We start from the raw sequence: 27,972 nt of genomic DNA, 5'->3' as shown, positions 1-27,972 counted from the left end.
ACGCTGACTTTCTTCTTCTAATGGTTGCCATGTGTAACTGCTACTTAGCGCTGCTTTTTTTCTCAACAGAGTAAAAAAAGAACCTGCTTTGTAGCTTTCCCTCATCTTTGTTCTTGTCTTATGTGGGTTTTGATATTCGGATGGCATGTCCGAAAAAAGAAGATGGGAGGGTGGGTAGCAGAAACCAGCCCCCAAATGCAAAACTTGCAGATTCCTGTCAAATTGCCCTTCATGGCGATTATTGTTAATTTCTAACCGATGTATGTGTCACAGGCTGCACCCTCCCTTGGCTCATGGTGCTGTTTTTTCTCCTTTGGTAGCATTTCATGCCTATGGAAAAGCGGGGAAAATGCTGGTGGAGACCAGGTAAAGAGCTATTTATTTCAAATCTAAATAATTTTAATTAGTTTATATCTGTTAATAAAAGGCTTTTTTCAAACCCCCTACAGGGCAACTGCCTCACCATGTCTTTATTTCTTACCCCCCTGCCTTCTCTTCTTGTGAAAGCCACCCTTGACACCTAGAATTTGGGCTGATCGTGAGCTAAACTGCTGTCACTTCCATTGTCTGCTTTGTAAGACATTCATTCAGACAGCTGGGTTGGTGCATTCCTTTGTTTCTGAAGGGAGAGGCAATGTTGTCTAGTAGTTAGTGAGGGACTGGGATTCATGAGACCTGGGTTTCGTTCCCTGTTCTGCTACACTTATTATGAACCCTTGGTCAAATCACTTAGGGTGTGATTTACAGAGGTGATGAGCATAGCACTGAAATCACAGAAGTTGGGTGCATTTAGTACCTCTGACAATCTGCCCATTAGCCTGCCTTGTGCCTCAGTTTCCCCCTCGGTAGACTAGGAGTAGCACTGATCTGCTTTAATTCTCCTTGATGCATTAGAATGCATTGTAGGAGTCAGAGTAGCAGCCGTGTTAGTCTGTATCCACAAAAAGAAAAGGAGTGCTTTTGTGGCACCTTAGAGACTAACAAATTTAAATAAATTCAAATTTGTTAGTCTCTAAGGTGCCACAAGTCCTCCTTTTCTTTTTTCATTGTAGGAGTGCTGCCTTAGTAAAGCTCTTTGAGATGCAAATTAATAGGAACAGTATCTGTTGGGGACAGTGGGCTGGAATCCTGATTTCATTTAATGACAGCACAGGCCAAGATCTCTGACTCTTGTAACTATAACATTTCTGTTCTTAAAAATGCTATTTGCGAAGCTGCAAAGGACACATAGTAGAGATGGAACAGTCTGGTTGGCCTTACGTCACTGTTCCAGGCGAGGGGTGGCAATGCAGCCCATTCTGTAGAGCAGAGGGTCTTGCACGGTGATCTTTGGAGGTCTGGCTGATGCCATGGTTCTGGCCCTCCTCCTTATTCCCTGTAAGACAGCTAAAAACACACACAGTACTTTTCTAATGTTACTTTCCATGGAACAAGTTGCCGTAGTTACCACAGGGGTATTATATGATCAGAAATGGGAGGTGAAGTGGTCCATGCAACCGTGAATGGGAGCGGGAAGTGGTTCCTGAGACAGTGTCCTCATTAAAATCTGGTCCGCCCTGTGCAAATGTCTGCAAACCCCTGTACTGCAGTATAGATTTCAAGTACAGCCCATTACTGCTGATTGCGGAGTGGGCTAGTTTTGGGCTCCGAATACTCCCTGTACGCTTACTACTGTGATCAATGTTTAAGAAATGCATAGTTGTCCTCTTCAAGGGACACTCCCAAACTGAGTTCCCATCCTTGGCTCCCAACAGCAGTTAAACTAACTCACATGCTGTTAGCAGAACTCTGCGGGTCCTTGGCGATTCTGCAAAGACTTTGCACACAGGAGGAAGTAAACTGGATGGAGCTTTGTTGGCTTCGGCTGCACTAGAAATCCCATTGTTTGGACAAAACTGATGGGGAAAGAATTTATTTTCAGGCTTGTGAAAGGAGGGGGAGGAATAAGAAAAATACACGCCCTGATCCTGGGATGGCATTCATGTGGGTGGACCTGTCCCTCTGTATGTAGTCTCATTGGGGTTCCACTCAGGGATGGGCTCTGCATGCCTGGATACGGTAAACTCCTTGGGGCAGGGACTAGCTTTTTGTTTTGTGTTTGTACAGTGCCTAGCACAACGGAGTCCTGACCCACGACTAGGGCCCCTCAGCACAAGGCACTGCACTAACCCTACTACTGATTATATGGTGGCAGGATCAGGGCTGTAGCATGTCTCTCTAGAAGGAGGTGAACCCACGTTGTTATTCTTTATTATTAGTGAGTGCCAGCCGTTTTCTCAGCACTGAGCAGGGCACAGAGATGTGCAACAGGCTTGCGAAACGTAGGGTTTTTCTACATGGAGACCTTCGGGAAAGCCAAGCTGAATTAACTAAAGGTGTCAAGTTAAAGTGCATTAGTTAAAACATATGAAACCCCTATATGGATGCTCTCATTCAGAAGTAAAGTGACTTTAGACTATGCCTATACTATGAGGACTGTAGCATGTAGCTTTGGCTTTGTAGTTATGCTGGCATAACCCTGTAGTGTAGACGCAGCCACAGTGACAGAAGGGGTTTTTCCATTGCTGTAGGAACACCGCCTAAGGTCCCTGGGCGATGGTGGTTAGAAACATTCTTCCTTGGACCTCGCTGCATCTACACCAGGAGTTAGGTTGGCATAGTTACTGTGCTCAGGGGTGTACCGTAGCTATATCAATCTAAATTTTAAGTGTAAACCAGACCTTACTTTGGTTTAGCTTAATTCACTTAACTACTCCACTTTAAATTTACATCTTTAACTAATTCGGCTTAGCTTTCCTGCGTGTCCAACTGTAGACAAGCCTTGTACTGAAACTGCTTATAGTAGAATCCCAAACTGTTCCAACGGACTTTCACTCCACTTGGTAGGCCTGAATTTGCTATCAGTTGTATCAGCAATGGGAGCCGTGGTGCAGGTGAAGAATCAGTAGCCACTGGTATTTTAAGCACTGTGCCCCCCAGATCCCTCTGAGCTGGGGACAGACAATACAGTGGTTAAAACAGCAGTGTCCGGTCTACACTAATGCTGCCACCAGTGCAGCTTCACTTTTGGTAGTGACAGTGAGAAGTTTTCCAAAGAGGAGTCCAGTGTAGACGTAGCCATGGTGAGGGTTGCAAAAAGTTAATCCTCTAGGAATACAGCCATTATTACTTGCAGGTATGTGGTAAATGCTCCATTCCAAGGGAGTTCTCTGCTCCAGAGTGGAATTTAGATTTCAAGCTTTTCATTTGTGTGTGTTTCTTTCCAGCATGATTGGGCTGATGTTGGGAACCTGCATTGCTTTCTATGTTGTGATTGGTGACTTGGGATCAAACTTCTTCGCTCGGTTGCTTGGACTACAGGTAAACTTACAATCACTTGTACTTGTCCAACAGTTTAAAGAGACAATGCTGTGATTGTTGGATAAGTACATCATGCAATGCGTGTTATGATGCCGCAGAGAGCAACCCACCTTAATATCATCATCAGGGTACATCCAGGAAACTTACTGTTCTCCCATTTTAAAGCTTAACGGCAAGTGTCATGCACTAGAGTGAATTTGTGTGGGGGGGTGGAGGGTGAGAAAACCTGGATTTGTGCTGGAAATGGCCCACCTGATGATCACTTTAGATAAGCTATTACCAGCAGGACAGTGGGGTGGGAGGAGGTATTGTTTCATATTCTCTGTGTATATATAAAGTCTTCTGCAGTTTCCACGGTATACATCAGATGAAGTGAGCTGTAGCTCACAAAAGCTCATGCTCAAATAAATTGGTTAGTTTCTAAGGTGCCACAAGTCCTCCTTTTCTTTATGCACTAGAACATGAGAGCACTCTGCCATGTCAACACCTGGGAGTTCTGATGCATGTCAGACAGTGGGATGGATACAACTCCTGACATAGGAAACACCACGTGCAACAAAATAATTCTTTTAAAATATGTCTCTGTCATGAAATACATGGCCTGCTGCAAATCCCAAGTAAATTTTCTGCACGAGTTGGTACGTTCTGTCCCTCTTCCTTTGCTCAGCCAGAAACTAAAAAGCAGTGAGACATAATTCTTCTGCCCAAATCTTCATTCCCATTTACCATTCTAGTTCAGAGTGCTCCTCCTGCTCCCAAACTGTAGTTCTTTGGGGTGTGAAGAGGAAGGATTGGGATACCTCAGCCACCCACTGATCTCTTCACCTCTTCAAATTAAAATACACCCAGTGACTCCTCCCCCGCCCCACTTTATGGTGAGACTGTTTCTGAGAGTGCCTCTCCCCCTCTCTGATGGGAGAGGCACTCTGTTCCCTGGCACACAGTTCTCCAAAGGAGTAATCTGCAGCTTTTGGAGCTGGGATGGGGCAGGCTGAGGAAGTGAAATGGACATGTCGAAGGATCTTGGCATGGCTGTTATCTGCTCCAGCCTGATGCTGTTAAGCTTTGATTAAGGAACTGTGAAGTTAAAAAGATGCATTGTGGCTGCAGCCAAATTAGTTATTAAATATTTCCAGGCATTTCAGAGTGTTCTGCTATAATAAATACCAATATGAGTTTCTGATTAATTTTCTGGATCAGAATTTTCAAGACTTCCATTTCTATGCTTCCCCCCCCCCCCCTTTTTTTTTTTTTACACAAGGTTAATTTTCATTTAGTTGCTGGAAGTGCATACAAAATATTCAAATAGTCTGTGTTTGGATTATTGTTTAAACCCCCAACAAATCTGCTTTAGAGTGGGTCTGTCATGTGCTATATTGAGCAACAGTGGCACCCAGTGACTGCCTAGGTTAATCACAGATCTTGCTGAGGAAATAGCATGCTCTCTATCGCCAAAGCTTTTCTTAAGGTCAGGAGCATGTAACCTCAGATTCCTAGTCTCTGCTGTTTGCTTTGTGTCTCCTTCTTGGGGACAATACGCTATTTTTGTCGATACGGGTTCATGAGTTCCAGTTAATAAAACTGGGAGATCTCTGCATGCTCTGTACTTCTGTTCCTTATGATGGTCCTTTTTTAGGTAACCGGCAGCTTCCGGATTATCTTGCTGTTTGCTGTCTCCCTGTGCATCGTCCTTCCGTTGAGTCTCCAGAGGAACATGATGGCTTCCATACAGTCATTCAGTGCTATGGCGCTGATCTTTTACACTGTGTTTATGTTTGTGGTGAGTATCAATGGCTGGAAGACTGTTTCGTGGGGAGAGAGATGGTGGTTAATTCATCTGAAAGAGATCCTGATCCTGCCAGCTCTTCCATGTGGGAGGGACCCCTGCACAGCAGCCCAGTGGGGATCTTCGTGGTCACAGGGGTTGCCCACCGGGAAGAGCATCCAGGTTTGAGATCCAAGTTTGAAATACAGTACTCTTTTCTGTTAAATATTGCTGACTCCACATGGGATAATTGTTGCTCTGATGCCCACATGCCTATCCACATGGAAATAAGAATATACAGCCATATTATATAGGAATTGGCTAGCATATCTGTCAATCACTGTGAAGTCAATACATTGTGGCAGCTTAACCAGATTGTGGCCTGCATTTCACTGTGTGCTTACGAATACTGTGCAGCTTATAGCATTCTGAATTTCTGATCACATTTAGGGACAGGAGATGGCGGAAGACATACACGGCTGCAAAATGAATTCTGTAATGTAATAGCTTTTTTCCTTAAAACTCATAAAACCTTGATCTTTAGGGAGAAAAATGATTATTTTTAAGGACACAAGTTTTTACACTGCTTGCAATTTTTGTATCGGTGGTAAATGTCATTGAGCCAATAAGCGTTTTTCTTCCTAAATGGTAGCACTTTAAATTGCTTATGCAGTGAAGACCTCATGAACACAGAGGTGGTGCAGGAAAAATATTTGTTTTTAGGCCTTATGAAAAAGCTTCATCTGGAGGAAACTGGTACCAGCCAATTTGGTTAAGTAGGAGGCACTGATGAGTTTCCGTAGCTTACTAAATTGTACTCGGCCTAGAGGAGGATGTTGATATATGGAAGAAGGTTCAGAGAAGAGCTACGAGAATGATTAGAGCATTGGAAAAATATGCTTTATAATGATAAACTCAAGGAGCTCCATCTATTTAGCTTAACAAAGAGAAGGTTAAGGGGGAACTTGATCCCAGTCCATGCGCACCTAGATGGGGAACAAAAAACTGACTCTTTTCAGTCTAGCAGGCAAAGGTATAGCAAGGTCCAGTGGTCGGAAATTGAGCTAGACAGATTCAGACCGGAAATACGGCAAAGTGTTTTTAACATTGAGGGTAACTAACCACTGGAACAGCTTACCAAGGTCTATGGTGGATTCTCCATCACTTGTAATTTTTAGGTCAAGATGGGATGTTTTCCTGAAAGATCTGCTCCAGGGACTGTTTGCGGGAGGTTCTGTGGTGTGTCTTATACAGGAGGTCAGACAGGATGATCACAGTGTTCCTTCAAGCTTTATAATCTGGGAAACTCACCAAATGACTCCATTAACGGGCAGTGGAGACTTTCATTCTCTGGATGGACAGCGGTACTGCTAGCTCCAAGCGTTGAAAATCATGTCAGGCCCCCAGAACAGCCTCAGACTTTAAGAAATAGATCCTGAGTTCTTTTTGTCTGGCCCCGGTTTCTGAGCTCCTAGGATGCGCTTTGGTTGCCTCAAGCTATTCTCTGTAGGCGCGACAGCTCGAAACGAAAGCTGTGATCGTGACAGTCGTGATGCCAGGAGCTGGGACATTAAGAAAAGCACCACATGTCATTAAAGTTGGCAACACTGACAGAATCTCTCGGAGTGTCAAACCTATTCAGACTAGATTATAAATGGGCATTTGGCTATATTTACCTTCTGTTTCCTGTGCAACTTAATGCCCATCAGTTCCCTTGTCCATGAGAGAATAGCTCTCGTAACCCATCTCTGGGGCCTCTGCTTACATCCTTGACATTGGCCCCGCTCTTCAGAGCGCTTGCATTGTCAAGGGGGCTTGGTTGGGCAGTATGCAGGTGTCTTATCTCATCCGAGTGCACCGTTGCCTGTCATCCATAAGTAAAATTCTCCTGTGTCTGCTACTTCCGGTTTCTGTGGCCCCAAGCAAATGACTGCTCAGGAGCAATCTGATTATCTGAGCGTGTCCCTCACAAACTGTTCTAACTCTGGTGTGTGTGGGTGGGAGTGGGGTTGGGAGAGGTCATGGTGCCCGCTAGCAGGATGGCATCAACCAGGGAATGGGATATGCCTTTTAAAATACCTTTATCTGCTTGGCAGCCAGGGGTGACCCGTACAGATCAGAGTAGCTGGAAGGTTGACTAACCTGTGTTGAGGGTGAGGGGCTGAGACTGGGAAATCTGAGGAACAGATATCCAGCTGTGAGCTGCAGGGGAAGTTACTCAAAGCCTTTTCATCCTCCTGATAGAGCTGCCTTATTCCTGCCCTCCACTGCTGCCTTGGCAATGTTCCTGGCAGCGTGCTCACTCCCCTCAGGTCTGGGTCGGCATCTCTGCTGTTTGGCTCTTAATCTCTTTTTTTCCTTTGGCTACAGATTGTGCTCTCATCTTTCAAACATGGCCTCTTTGGTGGGCAGTGGCTGAAGCGGGTCAGTTACACGCGCTGGGAGGGCATTTTTCGCTGCATTCCTATCTTCGGCATGTCTTTTGCCTGTCAGTCGTAAGTACCTGCCGTTCTAGCAATTGTGGTGTGGAGTGAGTTTTGTGAGGGCAAAGGGTCCCAAGAATCTGAATGGGAAAGCTGCCGCCTGGCTCCCTCTTGTAGTTTAATCACAATGTTTTACAGCCCACTGAAGTACAGAATCTCGTTCAGTTGTAACTCTCTTGTTACCTCGACGTGGGAGGGAGTTATGTTACACCCAGGAGTTACTGTGCTTGAGCAGTTACTTGTTCATAAAATGCATTGGGTCGGATGAATCCCTGGTGTGCCTTACACTGCCTTCCTTGGAGTTACACCAACTATGAATTTGACCCATTGCTTGAAAATCATGGTTTATTATCAGGAAAAGAGACCTGGTTGTTTCCATCCTAACCCCCATCAGAGCTCCCCCGCCCCCTGGAAAATCGACATGGGCAGCCTTATTGACCCTCACCAAATGTTGCTGAAAATATTTAAAAGAAAATTGCATAATTGTTGAGTTCAGATGGTTGCTTCCAGTTGCCCACCTCTTTTAATGAGGGTTGGGTTTTTGGGCGCACAGAGGCATGGTACTGAAGACGGATTATTTCCATAATTCCAGCAGCTTTACCTTCTCCACTAAAATGACAAGAGCGAGTGATTCATGCCTGGTTGAAGCATCAGCCAACTCAAAATAGATGTGTAAATCCAAATGTGGACACAAAAAGACCTTCAGCGTTAGGAAGACTGGCAGAGCCGGCCCTTCCCCCCTGTAGTTCCAGCGAACGCGCAGCATGCCAATAATAAATTAATGTGACAAATAAAATTTGTTCATACTGCTGCGTTTACACCCACATGTGAGATCCAAATCATCATTTCCCACTTATCGTCTCTCTTGGCAGCTTTGTTTCTAGCAGAACACGCTCCAGTCTTGCTGTTTAATGTCTCCGTTATAATTGGCGACAGAAGTTGTGTTCTTTTACAGCTTTACCTACTTACCGCGGTAGGGTTTTTTTTAAATAGAAAATTGTCCTTTTCTTGTGGTAGCCTCTCTGTAACCAGTGCACATTTGTAGGGAGTTGGAAACCCAGTGCAATTATATGGTCTGGACTAGAGTGTGCATATATCTATCTAAATATAGATTCTGTTATACCCCTTAAAGGGCAAGCCAAACCCACAGCTAAAACCTATATTCCACCCTCCCCCTCCCCCCCCAAGCATCAGAAAAACATGCTCTCTCCAGCCCACGTGATGTCACAAGCATGTTATTCTCTGACTAGGGGTGTTTAATTTTGCTGACCTTCCAATCACCTTTAGAAAAATACATAATTCTAACATAAAAATCAGATTCCTTCCCTCCAGACACATAAATGCAACATAACAAGCAGAGTGCACCACTATTATCAATGATTTTACTTGTAGATTCAGTTCCCCTGCCCTTTGAAACGTGTATTAACATTGCTGAGCTCAGAGAGGTGTCCTACTTTCCACCATTATGCAGTGTGGCCTAGCAGATTCATCAGGGGGACTGGGAACCAGGAATCCCCAACCTCTGATATTGGCTCTGCTACAGTTTTCTTATGTGACCTTGGGCAAGTCTCGTAACCTGTGTGCCTCAGGTTCCCCATCTGTAAAATGGGCTTATTGTATCTCACAGGAGGGTTGAGGGTTAATATGACCTGCACCCTGTGGCACTGGTGTAACACCACTGATGTCACCAGTACACCAAAATCAGAATGTGATCCATTGGCAGCTCTGGGTTTGGAGGGTGCTCAGGGTCCAATGCAGTGAGGTCAGTGGCAGCTTGCGGGTACTCATTTTTCAGGATAAGGCCCTGAGTCTAGGCAAAAACTGACCCTACGTTCATTCTCTCCCTCTTGTGTGGTATCTCTTTGCTCACGCGCTTCCCTGGCTAACTTAGAAATACTGCTGGGTAACATCTGCACCCAGAAATAGTACCTGAGGTGGGCTTTACAGTGGGGATGCAAATACTGTTTAACTGGAGAACTGAACTAAAACGAAGCCAGGGTTCTCTTGCTCCGGCTCAGACTTGCCTTGCTTGTGCCCTCTCTCTTTGTTCTCATCTCAGGAATACAAGAACTGTAAAGGGCATGTGGTCTGAATATCTTTCTCAAATCCAAGCTGAGACATTACATTTACTTGATCACAAGTGATGTGAAGGTGCCTAAACTAATGGCATATGCAGCATTTGTCAGGAGAAGGCTTCTGGTCTTTCATTGGCCTTCCGCACAACCATTCCGGTTTAAAAATAAAACCCAAGCATGCCAGGACATGCTTCTTGCTGTGTGCATGTCAGACGCTTGCTCCACCCAGACGGGATTTTGACTGGCAGGGAGGCACGGGGGCATGTGGTCTGGATTTGAGGGACTCTGCAGCTGTGACTAGAAACCCAAGATGACTAGATGGGCACTGCTGTTCGATCACAGGAGGATTGGTTGCAGCTAGAATTTACATGGCACTTCTTCCCCCCTGCGCCCTTCCGCCCCCCCCCCCCAATGCTGTTCTCCTGCATTGCTATTGTGCCCACAAAATGTGAGCCTGGACTAGAGAGGGGTGTTATCGCGCTCTGCCGCTGCTCCACTCCACCCCCCGCTGGGCCTGCTGCTATTTCAGAGCAGAGTCCATGATGTCTGGCAGTTTCTATATTAAGGGTTTTTATTTCAAGATCGGTGAAGAAGTTTAAATCCTACATGACCCTGTGAGAAAATTTACCTCTTGGGTCCCTATAAATATATGATTGTCACAGTGCTGTACATATGGTCTCCTGCATGCTTCTCAATTTGCAGTTTAAAGGGACAGCCCAGTTTCCTTTGGGCAGAACATTTTGGTGCACAAAAGGTTGAAGATTTTCCCAGCGTGGCTTCCGTTTCACACACTTTCTTTTAATGCCCATTGGAGTTGGGGGTACTCCCTGCCCGTCTCACTGACCCCGCCTCCCCCAGCTCTCTCAGTAGTTGCTCTCTTCAGTAATACACAGTCAGGAGGTGGCCACTTGGATTAGAGCAACAAGAGATTAATGAGTTGCTAAAATATGTACCTGATGATGCAAAAAAAGTGGATTCCACGTGCTTTCCAAGTACAGAAACACCCCGCAGTCCTGTGTAACTGGCGCTTCCAGCGTTCTCGGAACTGGGCTCTAGCAGCAGTGCTGAAATATGACAGGCACTGTATTTAGTTCTGTTTGTTTAACTTTTCTTTCAGACAGTGTGATGCTCTAACCCTCTTCCCGCTTTTATTCTGTAAACACTGCGTTGCTTTAATTATCAGCACGGAGCGCTCCAAGAACAACAATCTCCATGTGCTGCCTGGACCCATGCCACTGGTGTTTCAGTGGAACAAACGGTCATTCATTTTGCAACACTTTTGAACCAAGATGTTTACATCACACATTTAACTCCACGTGGTGGTGGGGGATGGGAAGAGTGAATATTTTTACAACACTTACAATTGTGAGTGTTCTGAAATCTCTTGGCATTAGCAATATAAATTGTGGACTAGCCGTGTGTATACGCTCTGTGGGGGGAAGGTGTCGGAGATTTTTCTCTGCTGGGCTGTAGCAAGAGAACTTAGGGAATGAATTTGATTTTGCAGCTCTCTGGAAAGTTTCCTTGAAATTGCTTAATATGTGAACCTGCTTTTCTGCAGCCAGGTCTTACCAACCTATGATAGCCTGGATGAACCGTCCGTTAAAATAATGAGCTCCATATTTGCCTCCTCTCTGAATGTGGTCACCACCTTCTATGTTACGGTGAGAAGCCTCTACCCTTCCTTTCTCCTCCCTTTTCCCCCTGCCTCCCAAAAAAGTGATTTTTGGGATAAGCTTTGGAGCCGTCGTGAACATCGCTGTCCTGGGATGGGCCAGGCATTATCTGCTCTAGAGGATGAAGAGTTCTTTTGCTGAAAGCGAAATAAAATGGAAGGGGCCGCACTGCGGATGCACAGAGGTGTTCAGAGAGCCAGGGTTTTGGAACAATAGGTCCCACTGAGCAGAGCTGGAGTGGGGGCTTCAGTATCTTCTTTTCCGTGTGTAGTGGCCGGGTCTCCATCTTCCAATCATGCAAATGGAAGTGGAGATGCTGTCCAATGAGCTGCCGTCTTTAGAGAGAGCTGCCTATCAGCCTGTTGCAATTGGAAGGTTATAAAGGAAGTTATGCCTCATAAAACTCTAGTTAATAAAATCCAGTTAATAATTCCCAAGAATAGCCTCCCATGTGAGCTAGGCGGCTGCATGGGATTGTATTACAGCCTCCCTCACTGAGGGGCTCAGGTTCATGGGCCTCGGCAGCCATCTCAGCTGCAATGCTTAATCCCACTAGCAAACTCAGCCCAATATAAGGCGCTGGGAAGGCAGCTGCTCAGCTCCCATTATCACCCATTCCAGGGGGTCCCCCAGTTAAACCCATGCCTACCCTGCTCATAGTGTCAGTGGCTCTTAGGTGAAAGCTCTTCCAGCCACCTAGCTTGATTAGAGAAGATATCATGGCTGGGCTGACTGGAAGATCTGCACTGTAGGAAGTTGCCCCAGGGTCCCTTCTTAGCTGGGCATTGCCCTGTTTTAATTGACGTTCTTTGCTCTGTCCCACTTTTCTGAGTAGCTGTGGGGCTTTGCTTCCTTTCTGAAAAATTTCAAGTACACGCCACTCCTGCAGTCGCTCCCCTCTGCCCTCCCTGGTTTGGTCAGCAAGGTATCGTACAAGTTGCCCCAGTGCCATAAGGATGGGTCCAGTGGGAGCCCCCAGCTGATACTCCTGATGTTCAGAAAAGATGTGCGCCACCAGCACTCCCTCCCTTTCCCCATTGCACAGGTGGGATTCTTTGGTTACGTGAGCTACACTGAAGCCATCGCTGGGAACGTGCTCATGAACTTCCCCTCCAACCTGGTGACGGAGATGATTCGTGTGGGATTCATGATGTCGGTAGCTGTTGGGTTCCCGATGATGATTCTGCCGTGCAGACAGGCGTTGAACACCCTTCTCTTTGAGCAGCAGGTAAGACCCTCCTGCAGGCTGCTCTTGGCCCTGCACCATCGACCCTGTCACTTTTCAAAGGGCCATCTTTATTTTTTCCAGTCGACTGCACAGCTTGGTTGAGGACACCGTATTTCTGATTAGCTGCAGATACTTGGTATTGAGAGTGGATGAACCCTCAGCCCCATCTACTGTATTGCAGCTTCCAGTGAAATTGTAACTGCCTGTGGTGTGCTAATAGGGGCAGCATGAGGATCGCAGCACTGCATGTATAAATCTGGCTCTGTGGAAGCACGACTGTTCTGAGCAGTTGTTAATACGCAGCAGTTCTGGAGTCTTGTTCTCCTTGCAGAACACACAATAATTTAACGAGGAGAGGTGCTGGGATTGAAACCCCAGAATTTGCTGTGCCACCGCCTAAATAGAGGTCTTATGCAGTGCTTGTTCCCTGCTCAAGTAGCAGTTTGCACACCTGCCTTATACAAAGTGTTGTACAGAACAGAGCCGAGGTTGTTCTCTCTCTTAAGAGTAGGAGAGGAAGAATTAGCCATTAGAAACAGAGGATGCTCCTTATTTCCTGCTGCTCAGACCTAAATCCCAGCCCACATCCTTACCTAGCTCAAGCTCATGGTCCCCATCTTCAAAGTTCTGCACAAGTTCACAGAATCCTCCTGACATCTTTACACCTGCTTCTTCCTGCTCTCTTATTTAGCTCAACTTTACACCTTTAGTTATCATGCCCTGAACAGTCTCCCCTTCTCGTGGGCCAAATGTCCCCCTCCTTCATTCAGATGCTTCCGTTCCGTGTCCTGCTTCCTCAGAACTGTTCAGTGATGATCAGCTATAGAAATACAACTTAAACTACATCACCCCCTCCTGCGCTTTCCCTATTCCTGGAGGCAGGCCTTCTCCCGGCCAGGGGTGTATTTTGTGACTACACAGTCAGTCTGATCCCTGGTGGCGGTAACATGTTCTCCTCTGTGTGCTGTACAGCGCTATGCATGCCATTGGTACTTGGTAAATAACGGTGAGATATTGTGGGAATGTTCGGAGACCTTTGTGTAGTCAGCTAACGAGAAACCTCTTGGGGCAGGAAATAAACCGCATGCAATTTAGAGCTCCAGATCCTGCCGCCGCTGTCCATATGATGCCCCTTGGCTCCGTTCTCATGCTCTGAGTGGCGGTGGCCCAGCTGTCCATATGATGCCCCTTGGCTCCGTTCTCATGCTCTGAGTGGCGGTGGCCCAGCTGGTGAAAGGAGCATGGTCTGGAGCAGTAAGCCATGGAAATCGGGAAGTTCTGAGGTTTAACCCTGACTCTGCCCAGGACTGGCTGGATTATTTTGGGCATGTCACTTTGCAGTTGTCTACAATGGGGAGAATGCTAACCCACCAATCTCCTAGATAGGTCACGTGGCTCAGTTAATGCTCGTACAGTGCTTTGAACACACACTGCTGTGGAGATGTGGAGGGGTGTTTTTAGCTGTGGGGGGCCTGTTGTGATCTAGGACTGGCACCAAAAAATACCCTGGACTGTTTGCAGAGCCACAGATTCAGCTTGTTTCTTTGAGTCCACTTGTTTTACAAGCCAGTGGTGCAGAACGGTTTCCCGCTCCCCATCTGCAATTGGGTGGCAACTAGCTGCAGCAACAGCTGGCGTCCTTCCCTAGGAACCGTGGGCCCCATCGCCCTCACGTCATCACCTCCACTAGCACTTCCTCAGGCACTTGCCTCTGCTGGGTGTTGCCGGGAAAGCAGGAAGGCTCGCGGAGGAGGGTTTTGGCGCTAATGTTCCGAGACGCCATTGTCACGTTTCCGTTCCGCACAGGATGTGAACTAGCAGCTTTGGCTGTTCTTGTGCAGACTTGAGTTGAAGCTGCACATTAAAATTGCTCAGCCACAGCTAATTGCCCTCTTACTGGGTACCTAGGAAGACTGTTGCATTGGCAGGTGAAACCATCACCATTCTAGTGCTGCAAAGTCTTGTCTGGCTTATCTAGCAGGTCACGCTGGGTAATTGCTTTAGAGACCTGTGGGTGCAAAGCAGGGGTTTAACTCATTTTTGGTTTTTTTTTTAATAGCAAAAAGATGGCACCTTTGCTGCGGGGGGTTACATGCCACCCCTTCGATTTAAAGCCCTCACGCTGGCAGTGGTGTTTGGAACCATGGTTGGAGGCATCATGATCCCAAATGGTAAGTGCAGAAGTGGGATAGAATAGAGACCGAAATGCCTTGTTGTTGTCTTTTCTCCCCATTCCTCATCACCAGTTTGTTTGTGCCGCGCTAGATCTTGTGTTCTCAAGAATATCCATTATTTGTGGCTATTTGCCCTGCACTCTGGCATGTCCAGCTAGCACTGGCCAGGTCTGCATGCTCCCTATACACGGTTCCAGAAAAGCTGAGCTTGCGAAGGGGTCATTAGCTCTCCAGCACTGAGCAGATGCACTGAGACCGGCAGGGAGGGGGACTGGTGAGGAGGTGCCCTTGCAGAGGGAAAGCCCATCAGGGACTTGCAGCTGGTTGAAGTCATTAGAAGGTGACTAAGTACTTGTGTGCTGCATAAATTGCAGTGACTAATTTTACCCCCGTTCTAGCTCTCCACTGGCTGGAGGCTCATCTCATATTCTAGTGGGTTGCTCAGAGCTGCAGTCTAAGTGGCACCGTGCCAACCTCCCTAGATTCTTTCCCTTCCTCCAAGGATTTTGCATACTTTTATTTATTATTGTTCTTGCTCTTTCTTGCCAGTGGAGACTGTCTTGGGCCTAACAGGTGCTACAATGGGAAGCCTCATCTGTTTTATCTGCCCAGCTCTTATTTACAAGAAAATCCACAAGAATGCCCTTTGCTCACAGGTCAGTGCTGATGCTAATTGACTTCTCCCCCCACGCACTGTAGAGCCTGGGAACTCGGTTGGTTTCACTGCAGCAGGGGAAATCTGTCAAACCTCGCCCCCCATTCAGGTGGGAACTGTTGTGGTCTGCTGCACGGACCAGAATCTCTCCCCAGCGGCGGAGTTGCTTGCTCCGTGAGCACTGGAAGGCCCGCACTTTTTGTCTCTGTAGCAGCAAGTGAAGCAGCCACTTTACATGTGAAATGTTGTTTACCAAACCCAGTCCAGTGGGCTCAGGCTGTATTGCCACAGAATGAGAAATCCAGGCAGCATATAAAACCTTAGTGGGTCTGAAGTTTCAACCTATCTGGGCTGGGTAAAATAAACAACTCTTCTCTGCAGGGGGGTCCTTGCTGCTGACCCTCAGCCTTCTGGTTTCAGCCAAAATAATAATAATAAATGGGAACACACACACACACAGAGGTGTTGCTACAGGAATTGATTTCTGAAAAATCGGGGTCATTCAGAGGCTATTGGTAACTTAGCTTTTCCCTTGCTCCAGTTTGGATCAGCTTCCTAGGGGACAGAAACAAAATCTCTCTTTGCTGGGTTTGATCTTTTGGTTTCGCAAATTCTGATTTTTTTGGCAATAGAGCTGAAATTAACATGATTTGGTTTTCTCTCACAGTAACTTTAACAGGCTTCTGTTGGGGCTCCAGCATTGTCAGTCACAGGGAGTCAGATTTGTTAGTTAACTGCAAAATCCACGGGGGGAGAAGACATTTTAGTGGGTCCTACAGAAATAATGGCTTTTTCTGTTTAATGACCTGTGGGTTTGCAAACACACATGAGACTTTTAAAGCGGAGTGTTTTTTTCCTGTTGCTTTCCTTTTCCATCGTCTGACGCATCTTTCCGGCTCTCACTCTGAGTCTTGATGCTTTGGTCCTACTGTGGCTGGCCTGAGACCCCAAAGAAAGGGCTGAATGCCCGCCTGAATTTTCAGGGGAACAGAAAGCACTTTCAAGGGTTGCTTTTCACTCATGCTGAGTAGGGCTCTTCTCCGAGACAAGTGACCCTGCCCTCAGGATGGGCTGAGCTGTTGGACAGGCTGACTGGAGGGGATTGTCGGCTGCTCTCAACCAAGCACTGAGGCTCACAGACTGCATGGCCTGAAATGGTGGTCAGGAGAACAGCAAGGCAGGTGGCTGTATCTTACAGAAATCGCCATCACGGCATAGTGGCTTACACAGAGTATGAGGTCAACAGGTTACCTAGCGGCTGGGGATTCATCTGGCCTACCCTTGAATGAGCCGTTGCCCATCAGGTTTGCATACTTGCTTTGACTTGTTCTTGGAAGCGTTCCAGCAGGGATCTGTGCCTCGCTGAAAAGAACATGGTGCTGCAGAACTCCTCCCAGGCCTACAGCTTGAATGCTGGATTCTCTGCCCACCCTCTCCTTGCTCCACCTCTTCCGGAAGACTCGTTTATTTCTTCCATGAAGCTCCCATGCAGCATTTCCAGGGAGGTATCTGCTCTTTCACATTCCTTTGGCTTTTTCCTCCCTCCCTAGAAGTAGCTCTGCTCTCTCCCTCAACCTATCCACAGATGCTGCGGTGATAAGCAAGAATGATGGGGGAGAAGGGGCACCAATGTGACATGTTTCCCATCCCCAGCCATTAAACCTGCTGCCCTCCTCCCTGCATGCATGCTTCCATCTTGTCTTGTTACCAGATCTGCTGATTTTTATAAGATTTGAAATCCATCTTTATGGGCATCTTCCTTTGTCTAAAACACTCATGATGTGATTCTCCCAGCGAGGGCAGTTCTCTCCCTGTGCCCTCTGTTACTGGGTTCTGGCTGTGTTAGTTACCGTGCCCAGACTCCTGGAAGCCCGTGAGCGTTTGGGGGACTTCCTGTCAGGCGGAGCTGAGTTTTACATGCCTGAACACTGAAAGGGTGGCACCATTTAAACTAGAAAGTGGAGGAGTTGGATGAAGGGTTGAGAAGTTCTTTTCCAAGGGGGTGGGGCATTCACATCCCCAGATGTTTCTGTTGGCCAGCAAAAGGTGTCTAATTCTGCCAGGGAGTTGTTAATTATTACAGACAGCTGGTCAGTCAACAGCTGGCAGTGAGCCAGAGTCTGGGAATTGCAGCTTGGATTAAGCTCCAGGGGTGGCTTAGTTAAAAGGCTTGGTGTGTTGGAAAGATGATCAGGTAACAGCAACAAGGGGAAGTTTAAAAGCTTAAAGCCAGGCTCACAGAGGTGTGAATGAATTGGGAAATTGTCCCCTTTGTTGTGGTCAGCGTCATCAAGAGTGTCTTGTAAGGTGCCGGGCGCTCTCCGGCTCGGCATGGAATAGCAATGGGGCAATGGTATGTAAAGCTGCCATTTGGGAGATTCGGGACAAACTCTGAGGTTTGGCTGAGGGCTGCTAAAGGTCAGATTAAGGTCTGTAAACAAAGGGTTTAGCTTCTGACAGGAGGGTGTTGGCTTCCCTGTGTTGATATAAGTTTGTCTGAGAGGCCCCTTCTGGGTGAGGAAGTCACTCTCATCCTGGTCTGATAGACTTGGGGAAATGAGCCACAGAGAGGGTACCCAAGGTTGCTTAGTGACTCCTCTTTGTACCGAATAGTGGGGATGGAAAGTGGCTCTCTTTGGCTCTGCTGCCTGCTAGGGCAGTGGCCGAACCCTGTCGTCTTGCTCACTTGTTACTGTTCTTAGAGCCTAATGTCTTTGATGAAGCTCAGTAGAGAACCCAGTGACCGAGCAGGCATCTTGCAGTCCGCCTCGGCACTCTGATTGCAATTAACTTTCTCCCCTCTTGGTGTTTCCTAACTGTGCTCAAGTTCCAAAATGGAGAAGGATTTAGAAAGCTTGCTACAGTCATTACCCCAGGCAAAAGCACTTTCTAGATTCCTGCCGATGGCTCGAACACATCCAGAGGGAAGCACCGGGGGTTTGTCTAACTTCTGTACAAAGGGGGAGTTAACACCACTGAGTGACATGAGCAAGCAAAAGCCCGTCGTCTTCATCACTGTAAATCCCTCCCCATGTTTAGAATGCTCCTCATGGGAAGTGGGGCCTTTTGACTTTGCCTTAATGGACAGGTGCATCTTTCCAAGGCCATGGCCATGCCTGCCGCTCAGGTTTGCCCGTGCTCCCTCCAGAGTCTCATGGTGAGCTGCTGCTGGCGGATGTCCTGTGACAGGAGAGCACTGCGAGTCAGCTGGTCAGCAGCGCTGGTGAAGCATCGCCCCTTCCTCTGTACAAAACAATCCGCTTGCACAAATGGATGCTGAAGAGGGTGACTAACCAGATGCGTGCACCTTTGGGCCTCTAGTTTATTCAAGCTCACTGACAGGGTGGGGCAATGAGGGGCTGAGCTCCCAAAGCCTTGCTGACACCAGCAGGAGGCTTGTAAATCACATACAAGTGACTTTTTGGGGCGCATGTGGGCTTTGCCGTCATGTGACACAGAAACATCCATGTGGGTCTCTGCTCTTCATTGTCAATCTCTGGCAGTTCCCCCGCCGTGACCCTGCAGTGATGCAGGAACAGGCTGAGTTCCTTTATTCTTATTTAAGTGATCTTGCTAAGATCTTATAATTATCCTCTTGGCATTACGGGAAGCCCAACAAGGGAGATAAATGTCTTTTTTTTTTTTTTTTTTTTTTTCCCTTTCCCCCTTGCATTCCAGAGAGGTCATTTCTGCTGTTTGACTAGCTGACTGCAAATGCTGTGTCAGATCCATTACCTTCATGGGTAGTCACTTGCAAATGAGGGGTTTTTAAAAATTAACCCTTTGAGTGATGTTGCCTGGAACAATGTTTGATTCTGGGAACTATAAAACAGGCCCCTCTGGAGGGGGATCATTAATGAGAGGCTCCATGGGAATTTTTAAGAAGTGTTTTAATGCAGCACTGCCAAACCTTTTCAGGCAACTGGACCAATTCACCGGACAGAGACCTCAGCTGGAGCAGCCGTTCCCCACTGCCTTCCACTTGGCTAATCGTACTCTGACCAACGAGCTTTGTTCGGCAGTTGTACCACGTGGCGGACCTGGCCTCCTGGCCTTAAGCTGAAATGTTGTTGTCATCTGGCCCCCACTTGCTGTTCACTGCGCAGCCTTCCCTTCTGCTTGCTCTAGTCCCTTGCTCCAGGAGATGGTTCTTTGGGCTAGTTAGTACCCTCTAGCCATCCAGCCTTGGAACCTGCGTTCAGATTCTGACACAAGTAGGGGCTTTGACTGTCTCTCGAGTCCCCACACCCTCATCTATGCACACCACAACAAGTGCTGCGTAGCTTGGCCCAGCTGGTGGCCTCCAGGAGTCCAGTTTGGCCCCCTTCAAGCGCTGGGTGGAGTGATCAGGGCATTGGCTAGGCTGTGGTGGGGAAGCTTGTCTGTCTCCCTCCCTGCACTGTTGTTGGTTCATGGACAACCCAGAGTGCCTGTGAAAGTTGTGAGGCACAGAGTTGCTCAGAGTGGAAGGTGTTCGTGGGACCAGGCATTGAATCCTGGGTTGAGATTGACCTCCCGGGTTCCAGCCCACGTTGCCCACTAGGAATTGAATTTTCTTTTAAACCAACAAAACCACCATTTGCTGTATGTTTAAAAGGTTTCAAACTTTCAGCTGTTTCCGGTGCCTCATTTTCCCAGAGAGCTCTCAGGCCTATGCGGGTTCCACAGGAGGCCTTTTGGAGAAACGCTCTTCTTTTCCGCTCTTGTGTTTCTGGAGGCAGGGTGTCAGAGACCGAGGCACAGCGCTGCGTTTATGCAGGGGCTTTTGGGGAAAGCAAACGGACAACGTGAAAACCGAGGGCAGAAATGGTAAAGCCCGCTGACTCTGTGTTTGGCGTACACAACATTGCAGGATGTCCTGCCCTTCTACCCCCACGCAACCAGGCAGTGACCAGTTCTTGCTGCTGCTTCCTCTATAACGTCTCTAAGATCTGGCTTTTCCTGTCTGACCGCACCACTCACACTGTCCAGAGCTGCTGCATCTCCTGTCTGGTCTACTGCAACCTCCTCCTCTCTTGATGTGCCCTCCCAAGTTACATTTCCAACAACCGTCTCCCTGGCCCCACGTCACCCCACAGCTCTGAGTCCCTCTGCGCGCTCTTTCTTCTCCACCCCATCACCTCTAAGACTCCTGGTATCTTAGCCCTCCCACTCTCCTGATGCCCTTTGTAGCACACTGTCGTGTCTCACCCCCTCTGTTCCACAGATGATGTCAGCCTCCATCACTGGTTTGCCCTCTTCACCCACAAGCACCTTCATGCTTTCTCATATGTTTGAACCGTCTTCCTCAAACTAATCTGCAAAGCTTCTTCCCTCCCTTCAAATCCCTTCCAAAAGACCTACCTCTACCAAGATGCCTCTGAGTAACTGCCACCTGGGAACAGCTACGTAGAAGCCTGCTAAGGACTGACGATATTTATTTTATATTCTTACTTTGAAATGTATTTAACTGTCTGTCATCTGGCTGGGCTAGGTCAGCACCTGTTCGTAATCTCGTTTTCCTCATCCTGCCTCCAGTGCTGTTTCTGAATGTCTCTACACCCTCTTATATCTTGTCTTAGTTATGCTGTAAGCTCTGCAGGGCAGGGGGCCGTCACTCTGTATTACGTCTAGCACAATCGGACCTGATCCATGTGGGGCTCTGGGCACTATCTCAGTATAAAGTCTCACATGATCTTCTCATAAACAAACTAGGGAAATATAGTCTAGATGGAGCTACTATAAGATGGGTGCAAAACTGGTTGGAAAACCATTCCCAGAGAGTTATCATCTGTGGTTCACAGTTATGCTTGAAGGGCATATCAAGGGGTCCTGCAGGAATCAGTTCTGGGTCCAGTTCTGTTCAATATCTTCATCAATGATTTAGATAATGGCATAGAGAGTACACTTATAAAGTTTGCGGAAAGTGCCAAACTGGGAGGGGTTGCAAGTGCCCTGGAGGATAGGATTAAAATTCAAAATTATCTGGACAAACTGGAGAACTAGTCTGAAGTAAGTAGAACAAAATTCAATAAGGACAAATGCAAAGTACTCCACTTAGGAAGGAACAATCAGTTGTAAACATACAAAATGGGAAATGACTGCCTAGGAAGGAGTTCTGCGGAAAGGGATCTGGGGATCATAGTGGACCACAAGCTAAATATGAGTCAACAGTGTAACACTGTTGCAAAAAAAGCAAACATCATTCTGGGCTGTATTAGCAGGACTGTTGTAAGCAAGACACGAGAAGTAATTCTCCCGTTCTACTCCGTGCTGATTAGGCCTCAACTGGAGTATTGTGTCCAGTTCTGGGCACCACATTTCAGGAGGGATGTGGACAAATTGAAGAAAATCCAGAGAAGAGCAACAAAAATGATGAAAGGTCTAGAAAACATGACCTATGAGGGAAGACTGAAAAAATTGGGTTTGTTTAGTCTGGAGAAGGGAAAACGGGGTGGGGGGGCATGATAACAATTTTCAAGTACATTAAAGGTTGTTATAAGGAGGGGGGAGAAAAATTGATCTCTTTAACCTCTGAGGATAGGACAAGAAGCAATGGGCTTAAATTGCAGCAAGGGAGGTTTAGGTTGGACATTGGGGGAAAAACTTCCTGACTGTCAGGGTGGTTAAGCACTGGAATAAATTGCCTAGGGGGGTTGTGGAATCTCCATCATTGGCAATTTTTAGGAGCAGGTTGGACAAACACCTGTCAGGGATGGTCTAGATAATACTTAGCCCTGCCTCAGTGTTGAGGACTGGACTAGATGACCTCTCGAGATCCCTTCCAGTCCTACGATTCTGTGAGTCTGGTTCTATAATTAATAAGAATGATCCACTTTTAATCTCTGTATGAGGGTCAGTCAGCCTGGTGCTTTAATTCCATCCGCTGGTGGGGAGATCTTGCAGCAAAGAAGTAAGTTTCTTCTGCAAATCAAGACAGTGTCTTATAAAGCTATTTGTGAAATACGCCTAGCATAGTCTGCAGGAGAGGTGCAGAGGCATTTTCTGTTTTGTACTTAATTATTCCTGTTGCTTTCATGTCCCACTGTGAGAAGGGGTGTGTGTGGGGACAAACAGGTCTTTATTGTGGGGTCCAGATCCCTTTATCATCGTCCTCGCCAGTGACTCCAGCATAGCCTCTTGCGGGGTCTTTCCCTTCTACCAGTCGTTCTTAATACGGTGAAGGTGTTGACATGCAAACCAGATTCCAGGAGAAGCTGTTGCAGTGACAATTACTGTGATTAACTAGGTAAAAATAATACATTGGAGTGTAATTAAATCTCTAAACTGTCAGTGTGGTTGGCCAACAATCCATCCACTCGACTCTTTCAACTGGTACCTTTTTCAGTTAGGGCAGCTCCAGTGCTCAAGCAAGGCAAACATTCCCTGGACCTGAATGTATTTATCTGTTACTTTTCAGGTACCTCCATTGCTGCGCGCACACACCCACGCACGCGCACACACCCAGGAGTATCCCATACATTTTCCCAAAACTCTGAGGGATTTCTAAAATCAAAGGCGCAGGGAGATACTTACCTGTAATATTGGCTTATTTGGATGTAAACTCTGAAATAGCTTTTGGTGTCATCGTAATCGTCCAAGCTTCTCTCCATGCTGATTAGTTCACGTTTAGAAAATAATACACACTGCTCTCCCTTTGAGTGGAATGAAACCCACAACATTCCTTTCTCTTCTCAACCATCTTGGTTTTTTTTGTACTGCTGGAAATAGACAAGTCATGTTCTCGGGCACTTGCACCATGCTGCGATGTTCAGGCTGTGGACGGTTTAGGAGGTGTTAACAACAGTTGATTAGAAAGATTTCTTTTGGTTGTAAAAGCTTAAACCAAACTTGTCCTGACTGTCATCCTCACTTAACTGATAGAAATGTAATATAATAATTAGCCTCCTTTTAAAAATCCTGTCTGGACATATTCTAGCCTGCCACACATACCTCAGCTCCTCTCCCTTAGCAGGAGCCTCTTCTGGCCGCACAATCTGAGCACTCTCATGCAAGAGCCTTCTCCTCTGCAGCTTCTAGCATCTGAAACAGCTTTTGTGCATCTCTGCTTCCCATTTCAAACCGCCGCTGGAAACTACCTTTCTCTCCCATTTCCCTCCTAAGTTTTTCTCCCTTTCTACTACTTGTTTGTTTCTGTACTTGAATTGAGCTCTGAATTGTTTTTGAGATACAGTTTGCATGAAGGATGCTATTTGGAACAATGACATTCGCTTCAATGTATGTTAACGTCGGCGCTGACCCATTTGTTATGCAGCTCATCTTGGGGATCGGCCTGGGAATCCTCGTTATTAGCACCTATACCACCTTATCGGTGATGGAGGACCTGCCAGTGAAAACGGAAGCAGTGGACCTGTCTGATCAGCTAAAAGAAGCCAAGAATGTAATTGACCAAGATTCTGTCAAAATACCAGGTACGTGTTCTGTGTGTGTTACACTCATCTCAATCCTGCTTCCAAACTGTCTTGACCCCTTTAAAGCCACTTTTGTTGGGTCACCAGGAGCCTTTTCCAATGCCTGCATCTCCAGGGCCTCCTGAGAAGGTTTCCAAGAAAGGGTGTAGTTGTCACTTTCCAAAATGCCTCTTGGGTCTCTGCCAAGGATATGGGTTTTCTTTTTTGTTCTGTTGAGAGGGGCGGCCCTCGTCCCTCCCACTAGTGACAGGGCTCTGGAACGACACAAGCCTTGAAATAAAAGGAGCTCTGTGCGCATGAGACTAGAGAGAGCAGTGTACTGGCCACCTGTACGAAGGGTACAAGGAGCCAGAACAGGGCCACTTTCTCCATCACTGCCAGCATATTGTACAAAGTTTCAATAACAGGCCATTCATTGCACTCAAAGGTATGTAAATTTATGAGTGCCGACTTTTTTTTGGTTGTGAAGATATAAATTTGGAGCCAGTTTTAGCCCTGACCAAGCCTGTGATTATGCCTCAGCTTTGTTTACTGGTTCATGTTATTTATTATTTGTTTACTGTGGCCGTTGATAGAATTATGGCCTGACGCTCCCTTCCGCAGCTGTGGGCCTGCTTTGCAAGGCCATCGCTAGCAGGTGTTGATTGGCCCTGCCCTGCCCCTCATCTGTGGTTGTTCTGTTTTTTTCAAGTCTTGTTTGGCTTTGCTCGGGGTTTTCTGTTCTTCAGGGCTTTGAAATATCGTGGATATTGAGAATGGAAGCAAAAAAAAGAGCCAGGCTTTTTTGCTGGAGATTATGCTCCCTCCTAGTCGCTGGCCCTGTTCCTGGGGAACAGCTTTGAGCGTCTACGAGACACTGGTGCTGCCTGCGATAACATTCACTCCTGCGCTGCTCCATCCCGGATGATGGTCAGATTTTATACATCCACAATGCACACCTTCCCCTGCACAGAGATGGTCCTAGCGGAAGACGCTCTCAGATCCTTAATGCATGCTCAGTGGGGCCAGGCTGGGAGGAAGGATGCAATTTAATTCTTGAATCTTGGTTAATTTCAGAGCAGCAATGGCCAAAGAGCGGGTGTTCAGTTCGGAAGGGCTGCTGATCACACACATTTTGTAACGGGTAAAATAAACAGTCCCGTTTGGAGTTTGTCATAGCCGCCCCTCCACTCTTTCCCTGTGTGAAGCAGGGAGAAGAGCAGGATGCTTGTGTTCAGTCATAACCTAGGGAATCCTAGATGCCCTCCTACAAACATTAGTTAGAACTAGTTAGCCAACATTAGCCCAGATCATTTGCTGCTTTGATGGTGGATTAAATAATCCTACCTTGGGGGAAGACGTTTTTAGATTTTAAATTTCCCTGGAGACTCGCCATGCAGCTCTAATGGGCATGTCCACAGCAAAACCTTGCTGACTTCTGGTTTGTTTCATACCAGCCCGGTGAGAGCGAGGAGAATGCAGTCGACACTGGGACAGGCCCTGCCCTGGGAAGCAGAGTCGGTGCTTTCCAGCACTGACTTTGAAGCCTGGTTCTGTGGGAGGAAGAAGGGATTGGACGGGGACAATGGGCCAGGGAGAGGAAATAGAACAATGAACTCAAATGGGCCTAGGGAGCCTTTCAGCCCTGGGCCACAAGCAGTACACTGGGTTCCCTGTGAGCCAAGGCTGCTGCCTGCTCGGCCCATCCTGCTTGCCGCTCAGTCGCTGCAGCGCTGCTCCTCCCTGGACTCTGCTTTCTTCACATCTCCATGGGACCAGACTTGGCTGGCCATTAATTACCCTGCTTTAATCAACACCTTCCTGCCCCCTCCCTTTTGCCCTGCCTTGGTTTGTTTTGGGAAGGGGCTAGTCTGTGGCCCTGAAGCCTCCAGAACAGCTGCATCCTGTCATTGGAAATACGTGCAGGGCTGGGGGCTGCCCTGCTATCACCTGGGTGCCCTCCATCGGCCACATCTGGTTCTTATTTCTTGCACGAGTCTTTACCAGAAACACATGGCTTCCCTGCTGGCAGCACGCAGTTTGTTTTTAGCATGTTCTTGGGGTTTTTTCCCACCTCCCTTTTAATTGATGGGTTGCCTGGTTGAGGCAAAGCTTGGAGCTGAGCTGAGCCTTTTACCATTTTGCGTTCTCTGTCTGACTCTTGCCTGTCAGCATGTGAGAGGGGTTTTATTGGTCTCTTTGATGTTGTGGAGACCAGAACTGTACAGACTTTCATTAAAACCCTGCCCCGTGGGCCCTGGGATTATGAATATTAGAACATTGCCCTTTTATGTGAACACGTATTGACCAGTGAACTCTGAATAGTGTTTTCACTAATGACACCCAAGTGCCCATTACGGCCCCTGCCTGTATTGCTTGAGGTTTACTGTCAGCGGCTCTTTGGGAAGGTATAAAACCCCTTTCAGAAATGTTCTGCTATTACATACAGTGGGTATGTATGTTAAAAGGTTGCTAAGCTGCCTGTGAAAGCTCATGAAGGCAATTATCCGTTTAAAAAAAAAAGCTAATTAGGCAATTTCTCTCTGTATTTGAAAGCACCCCAGAGGGTCTCATGGGGTGGATTAAGATTTTGTAATATTTTTCAGCTCCTTACTTGAGCGTTGCTGCTTCATTTTATTTTATGTCTTTCATTGTGCAATATCTCGTAACAAAGGTCTGATTCATGCCCTTTGTGTGACAGCAGCCTTTCCCCGCCACTCCTCGAGCCGCTGGGCTTCAGCTTGTTTTAGCAAGGAGTGTCTGAGCTGGTATTTCGCGTTCGGTGCCCCCTTGGAGTCTGTCGTTTTGCATATAACGGGACTTGGATAGAGCTGGGTGTGCTGTGTGCAGAGCCGGGTTCTTTCCTGGCTATCGGTCTCGACACAGGCTCATCCCCTGGCTTTCTTCATGGCGGCCGTGCCACTCGAGCAGCTCCGCTTGAACCTGTCGCCTGCATTCCCCGCAAGAAACCTGCCCAGATCCCACGCTTGTCCCTGCCAGCTGAGGAGCAGCCCCCAACATGTGTGGATTGGACACAGCCACTCCCTTCGCCCCGACGGTTGCAGGAACAGCTTGTCTCTGCTGCTCCACTCTCCAGTGCCTTTTAATAGGGCCTGTGGCACAGAGAAGGAGCCATCACCCTGATGTAACTTTGGTTCATTTTTACGGCTGGTGTGTGAGGAGACAACTGTGAGCTAATTTCACTGATGCCATTCGATAACCTTGTGAAATCTGTCACCATTGCAGAGCGTTGGGAGGGGCGGCGCGCTCTGTAATCACTCGCTCCCCTTGGGCTTGGAGATTGGGGACAATTCACCAGCCCGGGTCAGGGCTGGACTGTGGGCTAGACTCTCTAAGTGCCTACTGTTCAGAGATGCTGAGCTCCTGTAACGTCTGTTGACTTCAGCAGGCGCTTTTGAGCGCTCAGCACCTCTGAAAATCAGGGCCCAAGCCTTTCCTCAGTTTTCTGAACCATTCAGCCACTGATTTCCTCTTCTCCCCCAGCCCCTCTTGGTTGCTTCCCTAATAGGAGGCTCCTTCTGTAGGTCTTCCACAGAGATGAAACCACTTCAGTACAGTGCTGTTGGGAGCTAGGTTAAAATGCGTAGGTCTGTTCAGGTCTTGAAGCCTTGTCAATGAACAGATTCTTTTTCCAGTGGAGTTGAACGTCAACACTTATTTCCTGCTAAGTGTTGACAGTGTGGACGGTGCTCCACAAGGCTCAGAGAGCCCCTTCCCAAGGAACTTTGTTCTGCCGGGCATGCCAGCTGATCAGGGTTCCCTGCAAGCCACGTGCCAGCCAAATCATTTGGATCACGTTGTTGAGGTTGGGCCTGCTGCATTCTAACCTCCCCACCTCTCCCCATTCACCAGAAATCTGAATTTTAAAAAGATGCCAAAATGTGCCAGCTACTTCAGCCTTAATCTCCAAGACCAAACATCTTGTCTTTCAAAGAGAGGGATTGGGTGCTGCAGAAGTGATGTGAGGGTAGAACTTATTTTAGTAGCCACGAAACGACGCCCCTGACCTCAGCACAGGAATTTGTGGGGGTGTGCGCGTCCCAAAGGCTGAGCTTGGACTGATCCCGTCTCAGTCCTCAGATCCGCTACCATCTTCGATCAGTTTCAAAAAGCGGACAATGGAAGCAAGCGTTTAAAATCAAGGT

At 47.4% G+C, this 27,972-nt stretch overlaps 1 protein-coding gene across 7 annotated transcripts in view; it reads left to right on the top strand.

The window, feature by feature from the left end:
- SLC38A10 (solute carrier family 38 member 10) overlaps nt 1-27,972 on the top strand; it is a 47,801-nt gene that overhangs the window by 6,563 nt on the left and 13,266 nt on the right. For 3 of the 7 annotated variants that reach the window (XM_048817398.2, XM_048817397.2, XM_048817399.2), the window contains exons 3-11: nt 321-366; nt 3,267-3,360; nt 4,997-5,140; nt 7,496-7,620; nt 11,245-11,347; nt 12,405-12,587; nt 14,647-14,758; nt 15,311-15,417; nt 23,671-23,827. In XM_048817398.2, coding sequence (XP_048673355.2) covers nt 321-366; nt 3,267-3,360; nt 4,997-5,140; nt 7,496-7,620; nt 11,245-11,347; nt 12,405-12,587; nt 14,647-14,758; nt 15,311-15,417; nt 23,671-23,827 — 1,071 coding nt within the window. Of the gene's footprint in view, nt 1-320; nt 367-3,266; nt 3,361-3,818; nt 3,999-4,996; nt 5,141-7,495; nt 7,621-11,244; nt 11,348-12,404; nt 12,588-14,646; nt 14,759-15,310; nt 15,418-23,670; nt 23,828-27,972 lie in introns of those variants that run through there. The other 4 variants (XM_048817400.2, XM_048817401.2, XM_048817402.2 and 1 more) reach the window with 4 other exon arrangements.

The sequence above is a fragment of the Caretta caretta genome, chromosome 14 (genome assembly GCF_965140235.1).
Source record: "Caretta caretta isolate rCarCar2 chromosome 14, rCarCar1.hap1, whole genome shotgun sequence".
Lineage (NCBI taxonomy): Eukaryota > Metazoa > Chordata > Testudines > Cheloniidae > Caretta > Caretta caretta.
This window is presented reverse-complemented; position numbering and strand designations above follow the sequence as displayed.